This window comes from Vanacampus margaritifer, chromosome 2 (genome assembly GCF_051991255.1).
Source record: "Vanacampus margaritifer isolate UIUO_Vmar chromosome 2, RoL_Vmar_1.0, whole genome shotgun sequence".
NCBI lineage: Eukaryota > Metazoa > Chordata > Actinopteri > Syngnathiformes > Syngnathidae > Vanacampus > Vanacampus margaritifer.
Window position 1 is genome coordinate 41,228,423 of NC_135433.1, and position 17,340 is coordinate 41,245,762.

The 17,340-nt window shown below is 40.6% G+C and overlaps 1 protein-coding gene across 2 annotated transcripts; it reads right to left on the reverse strand.

Moving 5' to 3' along the window:
• Positions 1-80: 80 nt before the first annotated feature.
• Positions 81-15,509, reverse strand: mpz (myelin protein zero). Of its 2 annotated transcripts, none has more exons than XM_077558495.1 (6): positions 15,285-15,509; positions 12,269-12,435; positions 9,752-9,965; positions 7,210-7,339; positions 6,466-6,508; positions 81-3,317 (listed from the first exon to the last, which is right to left on the reverse strand). In XM_077558495.1, exons 1-6 carry the CDS (start codon positions 15,328-15,330, stop codon positions 3,306-3,308), a joined length of 612 nt encoding a protein of 203 aa, XP_077414621.1. In that variant the 5' UTR covers positions 15,331-15,509; the 3' UTR covers positions 81-3,305. The 2 variants fall into 2 exon arrangements, with proteins under 2 accessions (XP_077414621.1, XP_077414620.1); XM_077558494.1 differs by having other exon boundaries at positions 81-3,898.
• Between the last annotated feature and the right edge of the window lie 1,831 nt (positions 15,510-17,340).

A 17,340-nucleotide genomic window follows, 5' to 3' on the forward strand; every position in this document is an offset into this window, starting at 1 on the left:
AGGCCTACAATTCCAACCGCTAATCAAGTAGCAGAGTTCAAATATTCACATGTAAGCTTCATTAAGAAAGACAAACATGGTGGGCTTAAATGTTTTATTCATGTTCTTTTTTTACAACATATTACACATTCAATTAGAGCGACGATAAGCGTTAAATTAAATAAACGTAAAAAACAACAACAAAGAGATGAAGCTGCAGTCAATTCAAATGAGGGAATGTTACACTTCTCCTACTACGGCTCATCAAATATACAAGGTGTTTTAATAAGATTACAAGCGTTCCAGATAGCGAGGAATTTTCAAAAGGAACGTTCAAGTCTCGGCCATCCCCAAAGCTTGACGTCTACCGATCCGCCCTTTGGCTCATGGTTTGGTTTTTGGAGGACAGGGGAGCACCTTTGAAGACCACCAGCCAACTAAGACTTGGCGAAGGATGTGCAGCCATCCACAAAACTCTATTGCTTTACTTGGGCTAACATTGTTGGTTTGATGCTTAGCTTAGCATGACGTACATGATGAGCCGTGTTTCCACCAAGTTCTGTTCCAGAATGGTACGTAATTCTCTGCGTTTTTACTGTCAAAAGTAGTGAAGTTGAACAAAATATCTGGTCAAATCACCCATGCCAATTCCTGGTCTGACTTCCTGTTCCTGCCGACTCTCCCTCACCTTTCTCTGTTGTGTGTGGGACACAAATTTGGCCTAGAGAGAATTCAGTCTAGCAAGTGCAACAAGTTAAAGTCTTGAAAGGACCAAATTTTCTGTTATAGAAGCGTGCCTTAGGTTCTTGCCAAAAAGCAAAGCATTCTGCCCCACACAAACTTGTCCTCAGCGGAATTCTGACTAGCAACAAAGTGACAAAAGTCAAGAAAATTTGGAACAATCGTCATTGCATCTAGGTAGCTAAGATTTTAAGTTGTTGGGTTTTTCCTCGACTGTCCCTTTCCTTTCTTTGGTGTGCGGGGCAGTACAGCCCTCTGCCCCAAGTTGCCAATAAAACAGTGTAGCAAGTGTGACTGGTGTGTTAATTTTAGATGTAATTCTGCCTGGCAACAAAGCAAAAAAAGTCAATAAAGTGTCCATCCAAGTGGCTTCATTTCATAAAAGCCTAGCTAACTAACTAGCTAGCTAGCATATCGTTAGCTGTTCTGTCTGTAAATGTTGTTAGATGTTGTGTCTGCTACATCGAGTTGTCTTTGTTTATGAAATGTGCTACAGAAATAAATCTACCTTTCCTTGACTTTTTTGTTGTTGTTGTATTTTAAGTGTTACCAAGTGTCCAACGTAATTTTGCCTAGCAACAAAGCAAAAAATTCCAGTTTCAGTTGTGTTGTGTTCCTGAAGTTTCTGCCACCGCTCCCCCTCCGTTTTCTGCTGTGTGTAGGTAGCTCAGCCCTCTGCCCCAAGGTGTTAAAAAACCTGTGTTGTAGCTAACAGTTGACGCTAAAATTGACCACTACAAGAAATGCGCTAAAGCCTATAGCAGCAATTGTCCTGTCAAATTACTGAGGCATAGCTAAAACAGAATATTATGACAGCTGCTGTTTGTGTGTAGCTGGCTAAAGTTTCCCATAATGTGTAGCTTAAAGAAAACTATTGTAGATGAAAACAGTCTGTTTGTTCGTTACAAAATGTTCCATTTATGAGTCAATTACACGCAGCGATTGCCACCCAAGAAACACAAACCGGATCAGGATTCATCTTTCCAAGCATACCGAACCGAACTAGACCTTGGTGAAAATACGGCTTTTACACCCCGAAGCTCCCTTTGCCAGTCGGGGGCAGAGGTGAGCGTCTTGGCATTTGAACAAAAGACAGAAGAAGGGTCAGAAGAAGGAGAGCGGGATGGCGAGGACCGCACGGCTCCCCGGGAGGGCGAAGGGAGGGCGGGGTTGTTTGAAGGACAAGCCAAGGAGGGAGGAAGCTGCGAGTCCGATAAGAAGAGGCTTAACGAGCGTAGTGGATTGTGCGGGGCCGCCAGACGACAGGAAGCGGAAGGCGATAAAAGCCAAAGACATGATGAGGAAGTGGGGAATGGAGGGACGGCAGCGAGATGTTTGGGGGGAAAAAGGACAGTCCCGTCTTAAGTAGCTCCCGTCCGCCGCCCGCCCTCCAGCTCCTTAACGTCATCCGTGCTCGTCAGTCGCCGGCCTGCCGGGCGAAACGGCGGACGCTAAATCATACCTGCCACCACCCAACACCGACCCACTAACTCCTCTAAGAAATGCGCAGCTGTTACAGTCAAGGCGGACAGAAATAGACGTATTGACCTCCATCAGGGGCCAGAAGGGGCTTTGTAGCGCCCTCTATTAACAGGCCGAGACAAGACAGCGGCAAAACATGTTGGTTTTATTTTTGATGTATTTTTATCCCGAAAAAAGTCGTATTTAATAGTAGTTTTGGGACATTTTCCCTAAAAAAAAAAGAAACAAAAAAACCCACAGCTTTATTCCTATGAGATTAGATTTTTTTTCTCAAAAATGTCCGACTTTTTTTCTAGAAAAATTGTATTTGCGGATTTATTTCCCCTGGTACGAATCATCTTTTTTTTTATATTAAATTTTAATGTATGTTTTTCCACGAAATCCTACAATTTTAATCAGGTATTTCCCCTTCAAAATGTTTTAATTTTCCCTTTGACCCCCCCCCCCCCCACAACTTTATTAATGTAAATTATGACGTTTCTTTCCCCCAAAAAACATGCAACTATATAATGGCAATTTCCCCTCAAATTACTACTTTTTTCTTGGAATTTTTTTATTTTATTTATTGCTGTAAAGTTAAGACTTTTCTCCCAAATTCCAACTTTATTCTAAAATATTAAAATTCCCGCGAAAAAAATGCAACTGCATCTTTGTATGTTTCGGACTTTTTTCCCATAATAAAATCTCATGCTAAGATGATTTCAGGAATCATATCTCAGTGGACGCTGCCCCGAGGTCTGGCCGGGGCTCTGTCACGTGCTTTCCGCCAGATTGAGTCATAAAGGGGGAAAAAAGATTCAGGAGACTCCGGCCCGGCCCGGGGGCCGTCTGGCGGGCACCTGTGGCGCCGGTTATGAGCGTCGTTAGGCCTTAAACACTTTTTTACGCGTCGCCCGGTGAGTGCATAAAGGGACTCCTGTGAGGAAATTATTTGACACGACCACTGACAGTGCGGGAGGGAGGTGGCCATAGAGGGAGGGGGGCTATTCTTCTTATAGCCTGCCTTAAAGGAGGAGAGATAATTTAAAGTAATGACGACTGAGGGGAAAAGAGAAGGGGGGGTGCGTCAGGCAGACTAGAGAGGTGGAGGCGTCACGGAGGAGTCAGACCTTTATCTAAGAAAAGAAGAAGAAGGGCGGGGGGTGAGAGAGAAAGAGAGAGAGGAGACAGTGGTTAGAAGAGAATATTGAAACATCCGCAGGGTGAGGGGAGGGAGGGGTCGGTTGGCGCCCCAGTGGGGTGGGGGCACAAGAAAGGGGGGCGGCGTCAAAACGAGGCTGGGACTAGATAACGCGGACGTCAGGACCAGAAATTGATGTAGATACCGCTGCACTCGTTTATTAGAGATGTTACAGCCCCCCCTCGCCACGGGCGCACCCCCTCATTTGAGGGTGAGCTGCCGGGCGAGCCGGGAAAGGAGGCCGGGTGCTTTAGAGGGGCCGACGCCCGGGCCCTCCTGGCCGTTCTTACGGGTCAGCTCCAGCTCGATGGTCATCAGCACCCGCCCGGCGGCGTCCTCGACGGCCGCCGCCGCGCCCCCTCCGCCACCCGTCCCCTTGTCCCGCCCGGGCTGGAGCAGCCGCCCAAGGAGCGCGCCCCAGCCCCGCCCCGTATCCTATTTGCGCTCCTTGCGGGACTCCTGCTTCTTCTTCTCTGAGGCCTTCGGCTTGGCGGGGTCGGCCGCTGGCGCGGGGCCCTGTGGGGGAGCAGGGACAGAGAGGGGGGCGGGGGCAGAACAGGGGTGGAGAGTCACTCGAAGAGGAAAGGAGTGCCGGGGGAGCGGGGGCGTGGGGGTGCTTTAGAGGGACGGGCGGCGCTGTGGTGAACGGGAGAGAAAAAACATTTAAAAGAGAAGAAGAGACTCAAAGAGGTGAGAAAGAGGGCGGGGAGGGGGCGGAGAAATGTCCTTTTAAGGGCGGGGGGAGAGAGTGAGAGGGGGCGGTGTCCAGAGCTGGAAGGGCGGAGGGACAAAAGAGGTAACCATGCATTAGGATGGGACAATGTGACAGGTGGGCTCCACACACCTGTACAAGTCGTGACAAGTCATTGACAACACACACACAAACACACACGTGGATGTACACACAAATCCCATCATGTTTCATTTGATCTTTTTTTTAAGGTTTTTTTTATTTTATGTGAAAACATCACGTAACATCATCACTATTTTTCCTATTTTTCATGCAAAAAATTTTTTTTTTATTTCTTTACGGCCTTGTTAAAAAAAAATTAAAAATTTTATCTAACTCCCCTATTTTGGTAATACTGTATTTTGTCTTTCCCCCCAAAATATATATTTTTTTTGTAAATTTGTGAATTTAATTTAAAAAACAACAACAACTGTGTTCTTTCTTACTTTTCTGCAAATAAATTTAATTCAAATTCTCATAAAATTCTGACTTTTTAAATCCAATGTATTTATTTTATTTGTATTCTCGGAATATTTACTTGTTTTCTCCAAAAATGTAAGTTTTGTAAAATTACAACACTATCTAAAAAAATTCAGTTTCTTAAAAAATGTCAGAAAATTTTCGGGAAATTACAACTTTGCATCATTTTGTATTATTTTCATGGTTTACATTTTTTCTTAAATGCCTGTCGACTTTTGTGTACTTGCTTTCTCTCATTTGTGAGCATTTGAAAATGCACGTAAATAGCCGATGTACTGTATGTAAAAATAGTGTGCGCAAAGTGGAACTGGAGCGTGTAAAGGCCGCTTTTATGAAGCCTTCTCACTATGAGTCCTTTCAAAGCGCGGACCGCTGGCGGCGAGGAGAATTTAAAACACAAGCATCAGCTTGACGAGCACGCCGGTGGTCTCTAATCAACCCCCCGCTGAGCACCTCTAATTGGACTCTGATCATCACCAGGAAGACCAAGAAGAGGAAGAGGAGGAGTAGGAAGAGGAGGAGGAGGATGTGGACGCGGCCGCATCCGGAACCGCCACCGTCCGGAGCTTCTGCCCCTTGAGGCTAAAATGGAGGACGGCGGAGGAGGGTGCGAGGGGGAGGGGGGGGGGTGCAAAAGCCTGAGGGAGGAGGGAGAAGATGAAGAGTGAGTGCTAGTGATTTCCTGTCCGAGCGCATCACATGACCTGAAGGAGAAAAGGAGGAGGGGGGAAAGGGGAGGAGGGAGATGGGCAGATGCTCCTCCTGGCCTGCGGGGGGGAGTCAAAGGTGAGGGAGGAAGAGGAGTTCCAATCGATACAGAGCGACAGACGCAATTAGAATTCCACCACTCGTGTGTGGATGTGTGCGACTGACTACATGTATGTCTGGGAGGCTGCAACTGTGTGTGTTTTCGTGTGTATAGAAGAATGTGTGCGCTTGAGTGTGAGTGCATGCGTTTGACACCATTTTGTGTGTGTGCGTGTGTGCATGTGTTTATACGCATTTCTTTGTGTGTACATGTAAGTGTGTATATGAGACTGTGTGTGCGCGCATATATGAATAAATAACTTAAAAAACAGGAAGGATGACATGCGTGACCGCGTCGTCACGGCAACCAAGCAACGACCACATTGGCCTGCTTGCGCGCGCGCACACACACGCACACACACTGCCCTGTAGCACTGGAGAGTAACCTGACAATCATCTGACAGTTAAAAGAAGAGAAAAAGAAGAAGACAGAGAAAGTGGGGCCACGGGTGGGGGCCACGGGGGCGGGGGGACGGGGGGGGGGGGGTCTGTCGAGTGACGACGACGAACATAAGAGGCAGTTTGGTGCCCCCTGTAGGCGTTAAGCATAATAACAAGAGAGACTTTGTTTTGCTTTGCGTTTGAGAACTTCACTGATGAGACGTCGCTCAAAATACACAAGATGCTGGTTCAAAATAAATCGGAATCTTATGATGGCAGTAATCCCAAATGTAGTAATGCGATATCAAAATCAAAATCACTCAACTTCTTGACATCAACTTGCAATGTTGAAAATCAATTAGGTTCTTTTCATAAGCCGTAGGCGCACACTGGCAGCCGCGCTTCCGTCAGCCTGCCCCGGGGCAGCTGTGGCGACTTAAGTAGCTTATCGCCACCACAGTGTGAATGTGTGAGTGCACGAAGAATGTATCCATTCCATTGTAAAGCATGTTTGAGTGTCTAGAAAAGGGCTATATAAATCCGAGGCATTATTATTATTATAATTATTATTATTATGTGATGTGATATGCTTATTTTATGTGTCGGTGTTGACGGCGTGTGATTGGGCGAGGAGCGGGAACAGGACGAGTGAGAACAAAAACCGTGTGTGAACTCGTCAACTTGCCTGTCTCTGCTGTGATCCCTCCTTCTTTTTCTTGCCGTGTTTGCTGGAGGACAAAACACAAAACAAATAGAAGTCAGGATGTCTTTCTGCCGGCGGGGTGACGGACGCCGCGTCATCGCATCCTTGCGCTGGATTATCCGGCGGATTACACGGAGATGAAGATTACAATCATGCTAAATCACTTGGCGCGCATCCAGGGGCGGCGCTAATCGCGTTCTTGTCATAATGTCGCGACAGCCAAAATCAGCCATGACAAAGATCATTGGTTGAAAATCATCTTTAAAAAGAAAAAAAAAAGTTTAGGTCCCTCAAAACCAAGTTGTAATGTCATGACACTCAAACTGATAAAGCCCACCTCCCAAAAATCCGCAAAATTTAAAATAAACAAAATAACGAACTCCTTTGACCTTTCACATTGCAATTTAGGTCATTCAAAACCAATAAAAAAATAATTTAAAAACATTTCCTAAAAATTTTGACTGTTAGAGATGTATTAGGGTATTTTTCAACACAGATAAATCCGCCACCATACATAAAACTTGTTGCCACTCAAAACCAATAGGCTGCTTTTCACAGCGAAAAGATGGCCAGTCGAATACTCGGGGCTGACTGGACCAGAGCTAACGAGGAGCAGGCGCCGACTAGGCGACGCAGGTGTCGGTGCCCGGGAGGGGCTCGGCCTTGGGATGCAGCCCGAGGCGGCCGGCGCGCAGCCGCAGCGTCCGCTCGGGGCCCCGCACTGACCTGACGCTGAGGCTGAAGACGCGGCGCGCCACCAGGAAGCGCATCAGGTAGTAGATGACCACAATCAGCAGCAGCAGGCCCAGGACCGCACCCACGATGGAACCCGTGATCACGCCCGCCTGGATGGGCACTGCAATGCAAGGAGAAGCACGGAGGGAAAAAAATTGGCTATTGTAATCATGAACATTTGGTTGTAAATACAACTGATAACAAGGTGATGTTAAAAATGTGACCGTAAAAAAGTGACGATAGAAAAACTGACGATAAAAAGCTACGATAAATTAGTGCCGGGAAAAAAGTCAAAGTATAAAGTGGTGAAAATAGAAACAGTAAATAGATTATGGTTTAAAAACTAAATTCAAGAAAATTCAGTTAAAAATGTTGACAATACAAAAGTGACTATAGAAAAACTGACAATAAAAAGTTATGAAAAAGAAGTGCCAGAAAAAAAGTGAAAACATTAAGTGGTGAAAATAGTCAAAGTAAATAAATAGGTCATGTAAAAAAAAAAAAGTGATGTTGATTAAGTGACGATAGAAAAACGGACGATAAAAAGTTACAATAAATACTGTAAGTGCCGAAAAAAAAGTAAAAGTATAAAGTAGTGAAAATAGAAACAGTAAATAGTGTTTAAAAAAAAACATTACGGTAAAAAAATGTGACCATATAAAAGTGACGATAGACAATAAAAAGCTACGATAAATTAGTGCCGAAAAAAACTCCAAGTATAAAGTGGATATATAAATAGATCATGGTTTAAAAACAGAAGTCAAAAAAATTCAGTTATAAAATTTGACAATAAAAAAGACCATTAAAAATGTGACAAGTGATGTTGATTAAGTGACAATAGAAAAACGGACGATAAAAAGTTACGATATATAAGTGCCGAAAAAAAGTAAAAAAAATAAAGTGGTGAAAATAGAAACAGGAAATAGTGTTTTAAAAAACACATTGAAGAATGGCAAAAAAGTTACGTAAAAAAATGTGACTGTAAAAAAGTGCTGAGTGATATTGATTACATGACGATAGGAAAAGCGTCAATAAAAAGTTGCGATAAATGAGGGCTGAAAAAAAGTTAAAGTAAAAAGTGATGAAAATAGTAACAGCAAATAGATTCAAGTTAAAGCACCACTTGATTGTCACACCCGTCTACTAAGTGGGGCGAAATGTGTTCTCCGCATTGTGATTAAAAACATTTTTTTTTTAAAGAGTAACAGTAAACAAAGCGATGACAAAAAAAGTTACATAAAAAACGTGATAGTCAAAAAGTGACATTAAAACCTGCAATGATTGAAAAAAAGTGACGTTGATCAAGTGACAATAGAAAAACGGATTTAAAAAAAACGTTACAATGACTGCAAAAGAAAGTTAAAGAAAAAAGTGGTAAAAAAAATAGTAACAATACATTATTGATTAAAAAAAAGTGACGTAAACAACGCGATGACAAAATGTTAAAAAATGTGATAGTAAAGAGCAATGGTAAACCTTCGATGGTGTAAAAAAAAAAGTGACTGTAAAAATTTGTCAATAAAAAAGTGACATTATGAAAGTGCTAAATGCATAAGTTGCGGTGGAGAAGAGAAGAAGGTCGGGAGCTAAATCAAACGATAACAATCTCAAAGATAAGTCCAATGACTTCCAATGAGCGGAATCATGCATTATTCATTCAGCACTTAATGGATCAATGGTGGCAACACGGTGAACAAGTGGTCAGCACGTCTGCCCCACAGTTCCGAGGGGTTCGACTTTGCAATTCAACCAGCTCAGGAGGTATCAACACGTTTTTACAAAATTGTAAAAGATAAATAAAACCCCAATTTTGTTACACTAACAAAGTTTCTTTTGTTGCTTTTTTTTGCACACAATTGTACAAAATGAACAAAATTGTTTAAAAGGTTTTTTTCTTTTCTGTACAAGCAAAACAAAAAAACTTTTTAAAATAAAGTGCATACATTTTTGTACAAAATGTATAAAAATTGCAGAAGACTGGTCACAAATCTGCAAAACTGTAAAAAAAATAAATAAATAAAAAGGGTTTAAATGAACAAAATCGACAAAAACTTTTTCTACTAATGGGATTACTTTTTTAGATTACTTTTCCTACAAATTTGATAAAAAATGTTAAAAATTATTCACAAATCTACAAAGTGAGGAAAATTATTTTAAAAAGGGAAACAGGTAAAAATCTAACAAATAAAACCCCAAAGTTTTTCTGATAATTAGATGACTTTTTTAAAATAGAATAATGGACTAAATTGTACAATATTGTGCAAAATTGTACAAAAGGGTAAAAAATGAGTCAAAAAGTTAAAAAAATGAACTAAAGTACCAAAATGTAGAAACAAAAAATGTTTTTCTACAGATCAAATTGTGTACAAAACTGTTTAAACTATATGCCAATTTTATGTATAAAAAATAAATGTACATCTTTTTTTTTTTTATTTATTTATCAAAAGTCTTTTTTTGTTATGTAAAGTAGTTGTAAAAATGGACGATTCCATTTAAAAAAAAAACAAATCTGCCGTGCGGGCAGGCGTCTGACCTTTCTCAAAGACGAGCAGTCGCACGCTGGAGGGCCGTCCGCCGATGTCAGGCGGGTTCTTGGCGTCGCAGGTGAAGGTCCCGTTGTCGCTGAACTCTAAGTTCTTAAGCAGGATGGAGCCGTCGCGGCGGCCCGGGTTCCCCACAAACTCCAGCCGGTCCCTGAAGGGACCCTTGTTGTCCACGTAGGCCATCCCGCCCGTGTAATGGAAAATCTGAAAACGTTGCGTCATTTAGGAACACTTTCACTACTAGCGCAACATCAGAGGTGTCAAACATACGGCCCGTGGGCCAGAACCGGCCCGTCGGGGAGACCAAACTGGCTCGTGAGGACAACACAAACTGCAGTTTTTCACTAAAATGAACTGATGTTGCTAATTATGTCCACTGGAGGGCGCAATGACAACCATTTAAATGACATTCTGAAATTTGGCTGTTACTCAAAATTTGGTGCAAAAATGTTGCCCTCATTTTTGTTACAGCATTTCAGATTAATCTGCAATAAATGGGAATATTTTCAGAATGTACCTATTTATATGTAATTATTTGCATCAGGAAACAGGAATTAAAATGAATTTGACACCCCTGCTCATCATGCTTATTTATCATATACAATTGTCAACAACTAGAAAAATGTCTGGATTGGCTCATTCAGAGAAGTACTAAATATAATGGTTCTCATTCATAATGAATTCATATGAAATTATATTTAATCATGCATTAAATTTAGAACTTTTTATTTATTTATTGAAATATAAATATTTATCCCAAAACATTTTTATTGATTTAAAAAATACATTCTACTTTAGGTTATGAGTGTTCAATGAAAAGGTGCTCAAAATTTCCTCTTTTTTTTCTCTTATTAAAACATTAAGTGTATGGTAATCTTTATAAAATTCTTGAAGAAAAAAATTCAAGAAGCAACTTTAATACTCCCAATTAAAATGCGATTTTGTATGAAATTGTACTAAAACATACTTTAATGATTCTTTATAGCACTACAGCAGCAGTTCGGAAATATGAAACAGCTGCTAAAATGTCCGCCGCGGCCGAGATAATGAAAAAAAAGGAGGAGGACAGATGGAGGGAGATGAAAGTGGAGATTAGAGGAGCGATGAGAGAGGACGATGAGAGGACGATAAGTGGGTGAGGACGAAATGGAAAAAAGATTCCAAGCTAATGCATGCAAAGTGCAAACGTGATGATGCTAATTAATAAGCGGCACCTTCAAGTTTTATCAGCACCGATGTGTTTTTCTTATTAGCACCATCTTCTCTTCACTGATTGGCTGGGAGAAATCACATGCTTCAACTACATTTTCTATCAATTTGGCTACCAAATATGGTTGCAGAGATCCATTTTCGGTAGCTTGTCCTCATTAGTATTTAACTTTTTATGTTTATATTAGGGGTGTCAAAATTAGTGCATTCTTTTTTTAGTTAACTTAAAGTCCCTTTAACCCCACTCTTTTTTCTTTTTCTTTTTTACGCAATTAATGACCTCCTCTTACTTGGAAAGCCTGTACTGGGGTAATTCCAGTTGCAATAAAGAAACGTCCATGTCAAAATTTTGCAGTAATAAATGTAATAATGCATATATTTGTAGAGACTGGGGTCAAGTTGTATTTTACAATTTAAAAAATGTGCAGAATTTCACAAGCTTCTTCATGTTAAAGATTAAATAGCTCTTAATATAAAAAGAAAAATGCACTGAGCTGTTACCATCGTCTTACATATGCAATTATGCCATCTAGGGGCAGAAAAATGACCTCAACACAAATCAATATCATATTTTTTACAGTACAGTACATCTTTTTAATTTTAACTCGATTTGATGAATTATTTATATATTATATTTATATTTATTTATTATTATTATGGCTAAAAGATGCAGCCATGTTTCTATTAGTTTAACTTTTGTTTCACTTTTATGTTAACAAGAGTATGAAAACTTAATTATTAATTAATATAATTAAATAATTTGATTAATCGTGAGTTAACTATTGAAGTAATGCGATTAATTCTGATTAAAAATTTTAATCGCCTGACATCCCTACTTTATATCAACTCATTTGCTTTCAAAAATGTATAAATATGTTCTATTTTAAATGTTTTAAGTTTCCAAAAGGTATTATTATACGTCTACGTATTTATACGTCTTTTTACGCTTAAGCATACAGAAGGCTTTGATGCAGCCTCTGACCTGAAGAGGTCGCTTAAAGCAATGGTAGTTATTACAAAAAACGGCCAGCAGGTGGCAGCAGAGTATAAGAGATCAACCAGTGCCATGTTGCAAAAATCTCTTTCCCAACTGTTTTAAATAGATTTGTGAATAATGATGAAACTTAGCTATATTCTCATGCTAATTGCTGCAAAACGGAAACAGATAGAAATATATTTTTTCCCTGATGAAAGAAGAAACTCAAATCTTTATTTGGGTGGTTCCATAGCCGGGAGAGAAGGGCATTGCAAATGGCTGCGAGTGAATAAGTTAAGTGTGTGTGTGTGTTTGTATTTACAGAGATGCTGTCCCTGGCCCCATCAGGCCTGTAGGTCCAGGAGAAGGTGACGTCCTCAGAGATCCAGCGCCAGGAGAAGAACGAGCAGGAGAGCCGCACCTCGGTGCCCACCAGGGCGTGACGCTCCCAGCCCGTGTAAATCACGATGGCTTGGGATGGCTCGGGCACTGCACAAATGCAGGCAAGTAGCAAAAGTCAGTTCTTGCTACTTTACAGCAAAGCAATAAAATTCCTGGACCTTTCCTAAGTATGCAAACCTCCTCCAAAAGTTGCTAGTTCCTACTTCTTGATCCACCACACACCCTTCCTTCTCTCTGAAAATGTTTTTTTTCCCCCACCTATCCAGCAAACTACTAGCACCAGTCAACACAACTGTATTAACAAAACTATGAAAACCTAGAAAAAAAAATGTTTTAAATCTCAAACAACAATTTAAATCGCCTGACACGATTTAGAATAAATAAATAAATAAATAAAGATTATTAAAAATTAGGGATGTCAGACGATAAATTGTTTAAATCGTAATTAATCACATGACTTCACTAGTTAACTCACTATTAATCACAAATTGTATATCTGTTCTAAATGTACAATAAAAACAATTCTAGGTTTTCATACTCTTGTTAACAAAAGTGGGAAAAATGTGATACTAATAGAAATAATTCAAATGAATTATTGACGTCTATAGCCGTCAATGGCAGTGAATGAGTTAATCATCCTAACCTGCTGCACATCCTTTCCATCGCTATCTCTCGGTCTGGCTAACCTGTAAAGATGATGTGTTTCCTTAACTGAAACCATACAAGGGTGAGCAGGACACGCAAAAAAGGAGGAAACAATGTATAAAGTGAGCACATACATGATCATCCCAATCAAAGCATAATGTAGAGAGAAAATATTGAACGTGTCACTAGTAGCGGGTGGATGATGATTGATGCTAATTGGCTTTCAGGCACTAAATCAATATTTCACCAGCCGGGAAAATATGACGCTGTCAAACAATCTGAGTGCATGGAGTAACATCTTAATAATGCGGCGCAAAAAGGGAAATAGCGTTGTAGCTTTTGTGGCGAGTCGTATAGCGAGCGAAAGGGTCACGATGTGTCAAGTAAGGAAGACGATATCATTAAAGTGGAGTCAATTAATGATCGCTAAGCCGCTTAGTGGTCGTTAAGGAGATGCTGAGGACTAATCAGTAGCATCAACGTGTCCTTCATATTTACACATAGCATATTTGAACATGTAAATGTATATATGATATCACATTATAGCCATTAAAGAATTAATGGTTATGTAATAATGCTCGTCTTGCAAAACATCTGACTATGAAAAAAAAAAACGTTTTGTTTTTTTTTTATCTAAAAAATATATGTGATGATAGTTGAGTTTTTTCAAATTTATTTACCCAAAAAAACTCGGCCATGAAACTAATATATTCATTCAACTAACATGTCAAATAAATTTATTATAATTGTAAAGGATTTATAAAGCTAAAAATATTTCAGATGAAAAGCTAACAGGCTAACATTAACAAAAATTCATTTTGATCTAAAAAAAAAATATATATATATATATATATTTTTTTATGAATGTTTTCAGAAGCAAAGTTAATCAAATGTTTTCACTATATCGTCGCTGTCCATTTAAAAATAAAACAACTATGTGTAATATGTGTATACAACACGTATATTTTATCTGACCCCCCCAAAAAAAAAAGAATAAAAGGGGAAAAAACAGTGGGGATGGGTGAGTACCAAAACCAAGAATCGGTACCGATGCAAGTCTTATTTTGTGGTATTGGTCCTTATGGAGGCTGCCAATACCAGTATCGGCCGCCCTCCTGTGGCAATTTTACGATCAGGAACTAAAGATGCCCATTAAGACGCAATGTCTGTAAGTATATGTACAGAAATATTAAAACATACCGATAATAAAAAAAACGCCATTAATTTCATGAAGTTTTAAGGGAAAATTCTATATTGGAATATAATAGATAATTTTAAACAAAGACTTGTCTTTGTTTTTGTTTTCTTATTTTAGGTATCAAAAGTACTTCTAGTATTGGTATCGGTGACTTCTCAAGAGTTGAGTACTCGTACTGGTATCGGTCTGAAAAAAAAAATTGGTATCGAACATCATACATAATTTGAAGATACTTGTTTCTGATTGGATATTGTAGATGCACGGACATGGCTTTCATCACACAGCAACAAATCCATATTTGACACTGGTTTATCAATACTGTATCAGAACACAAGTTAAACTTTTGTTTATGTGTACTGATCAATTTGGCATAAAAATGTGAATTTCTGTCACAAACAATTAGCAATTAACATTTTGACATCACTTAATATTATAAAATAATAACTGCACTAAATGCAATATACACACATAATAATTACTGTGCAACACATATTTTTTCTGAATCTTTTTTTTTTGGGCTCATTTTCTCCCACTGAAAATTTGCATATCAATGAATAAAAAATAATTTTGGAGATTAATCCACATGCACATTGCATATTGTCACCTAGTACAAAGATTGTCTTTTTTTGTCCCTTTTCAGCTACAGTAGAATTAAATAAGTTTTGTTTGGGGGTGGGGGGGGGGCAGAAACAGAAAATGAACAACAAAACAAACTTGCATGTGCAAATGTGTTTTGTTTTCCAACAAACAAAACACATTGTGTTCCCGCATGGGGGGGAAAAAAAGACTCACACACCAAGAATTTAGTCACTGTCTAATAAACAATGAGCCTTCCAAAAAGTGTTCAATTCAAAGGCGAAAGAAAATTACATTCTTTTTTTTTTTTGCAGAAAACTAAACAACACAAATTGGGTGACACACATGATCATTTTGATACATTTCCCTTTTCATCCAAAATAGGCCCCAAAAAAAGGAGGTTATTTTGTTCCTACGCTAAAACACGGACATACATGTTTTCCATCAGATATGCAAAGCTGACTAGAAGCACATGCTTTCGATACTTGATGCAGGTGTACGGGTGTGGTTTACTTACCTGCGGCCAGGACGAGGAGGGACGCCAGCGCCACCAGGGTCAGCATGATGGTCTGCGGTCGAGTGTGGACTTTCCACCGACACAGGAATCAACAGGGGTGAGAAATATACACAAAACGCTCAGAGACACACAAGCGAGCGGTCTCGGTGGCGTAAGAGTCCCACTCTGCAGGAGAGTGTGAAGAAGACGACGAAGGATGGAGCCAAGAGGCACGGGACAGCAACAGGAGGCCCGGCGGTGTGAGGGGTCTTTATAGGGGGACACACCCCTCGTTCGTCCCCGGCCCCAGGGACCCTCCTCCTCCTCACCCCCCCCCCCACACACACACTTCCAGGGGGCCACGCAGTACGGCCATCCCTGATAGAAACACACCCTCCAGAGACGGTGACGTTAACCCCTCATGTGGAAGACAGGAAGTGACATTTATTGTAAGAGGTCGAATTTGAGGAAATACTTCTTTTAAGTGCACGAGCTGAGCTTAGAGAACCACTCTGGACCCTACTTGGACCACTCTAGAACACCTTGGACCAACCTTAGGACACTTTGGATGACTCTATACCACCTTGGACCACCCTAGTTGAACTCAGATGACTCTTGACAACTTTGGACCACCTTGGACAACTCAAGACTGCCCTGGATCAAGCTTAGACCAACCTACTTCAGACCACCTTGGACCAAACTTCCAAAAACGTGGATCATCCTGAACCACCTTTAAACCTCCCTGGACAAGTTGAAACTGCCATGGACCAACCTTACACCACCACAGACCACCATGGACCACTTGAAACTACCTTCCACGACTCCTGATGACTTTGGACCACCCTGAACAATTCAAGACCTATACCACTTTAGGACACCTTGGACCAATCTTGAATCCCTAAGACTCACTTTATACGACAGTGGACCACCTTAGATCAACCTAATTTACTATAGACCACCTTGGACAATCCTTAGAACCATCTGAATCACTCTAACCACCTTGGAAAACCCTAGATCAACTTGGACAATTCTAGATCACCTTTGACCAACCTTGGAACCCTCTGAATCACTTAATACCACCTTGGACCACTCTTGATCAACTCTAGCCCACATTGGAGCAAACTTCCATCATCCCTGAACATCTTTAACCTTGCCTGGCCTACTTGAGACCACCATGGACAACCCTAGACCAACTTGGACCCCTCTACACCATAGGTGTCAAACTCCAGTCCTCGAGGGCTGTAGTCCTGCAGGTTTTGAAGGTTTCCCTCTTCCAACACAAGCTGATTTTAATCAGCAGGATCGTTATCAGGCTTATGCAGAGCTTGCTGATGAGCTGATCATATATCAGCTAAGTTGGAGAACGGAAACATCCAAAACCTGCAGGACTGCGGCCCTCCAGGTCCGGAGTTTGACATCTATGCTCTAGACCACCATGGACCAATCTGAGACCACCCTGGACCATTTGAAACTACCTTGCACCAAAATACGCGCATCGTAGACCAGCTTGAACAATTCAAGACCAGATTGAACTACTTTAGACCAACAATGGAGAACCCTTAGCCCCTTGAGACCATCTAGTACCATCTTAGACCACCTTCTGCCACTCCTGACCCGCCCAAACTACTTTCAGCCAACAAGGGCCAACTAAGACAGCCTCGGACCAATCTTATACCACCCTTGCCCTAGAATTGAACCGATCCTTTTTTGTGTGTGGCTCTGTGATTCTAGGATTAATACTACATGCTGTATTAAATATAAAATGGACATTGGAGAGAAAACAACAAGGACAGACTCCCCAGTTGAGTCGCTGCATAAAATTGGCTAATTCCATTTTTTTTATTTTTAGCAGGAGAGTGATTTAAAATTTAATGGCTGCATTATGGGGGTTTATATCGTTGTGTTTTATTCGACAATGATTACTTGTTTTTACAGAAATTGTGGTTTTCCTCAGATTTGGCCATTTTGAAAATACTGTATGATTTTGGACTTTTATCATACTGGATATTCATATTGCTTGCATTTTTTATCCACAGAGGAGGCACTTTAGTTCTCAGTAGCTCAATTGACCCAAGAG

Coding starts and splice junctions, on each gene's coding strand:
- mpz (XM_077558494.1), bottom strand. CDS start 15,330: ATGCTGACCCTGGTGGCGCTGGCGTCCCTCCTCGTCCTGGCCGCAG. Junction 12,436..15,284: donor CCTCCTCGTCCTGGCCGCAG/GTAAGTAAACCA, acceptor GCATTTGTGCAG/TGCCCGAGCCATCCCAAGCC. Junction 7,340..9,751: donor ACTGCTCGTCTTTGAGAAAG/GTCAGACGCCTG, acceptor CTTGCATTGCAG/TGCCCATCCAGGCGGGCGTG.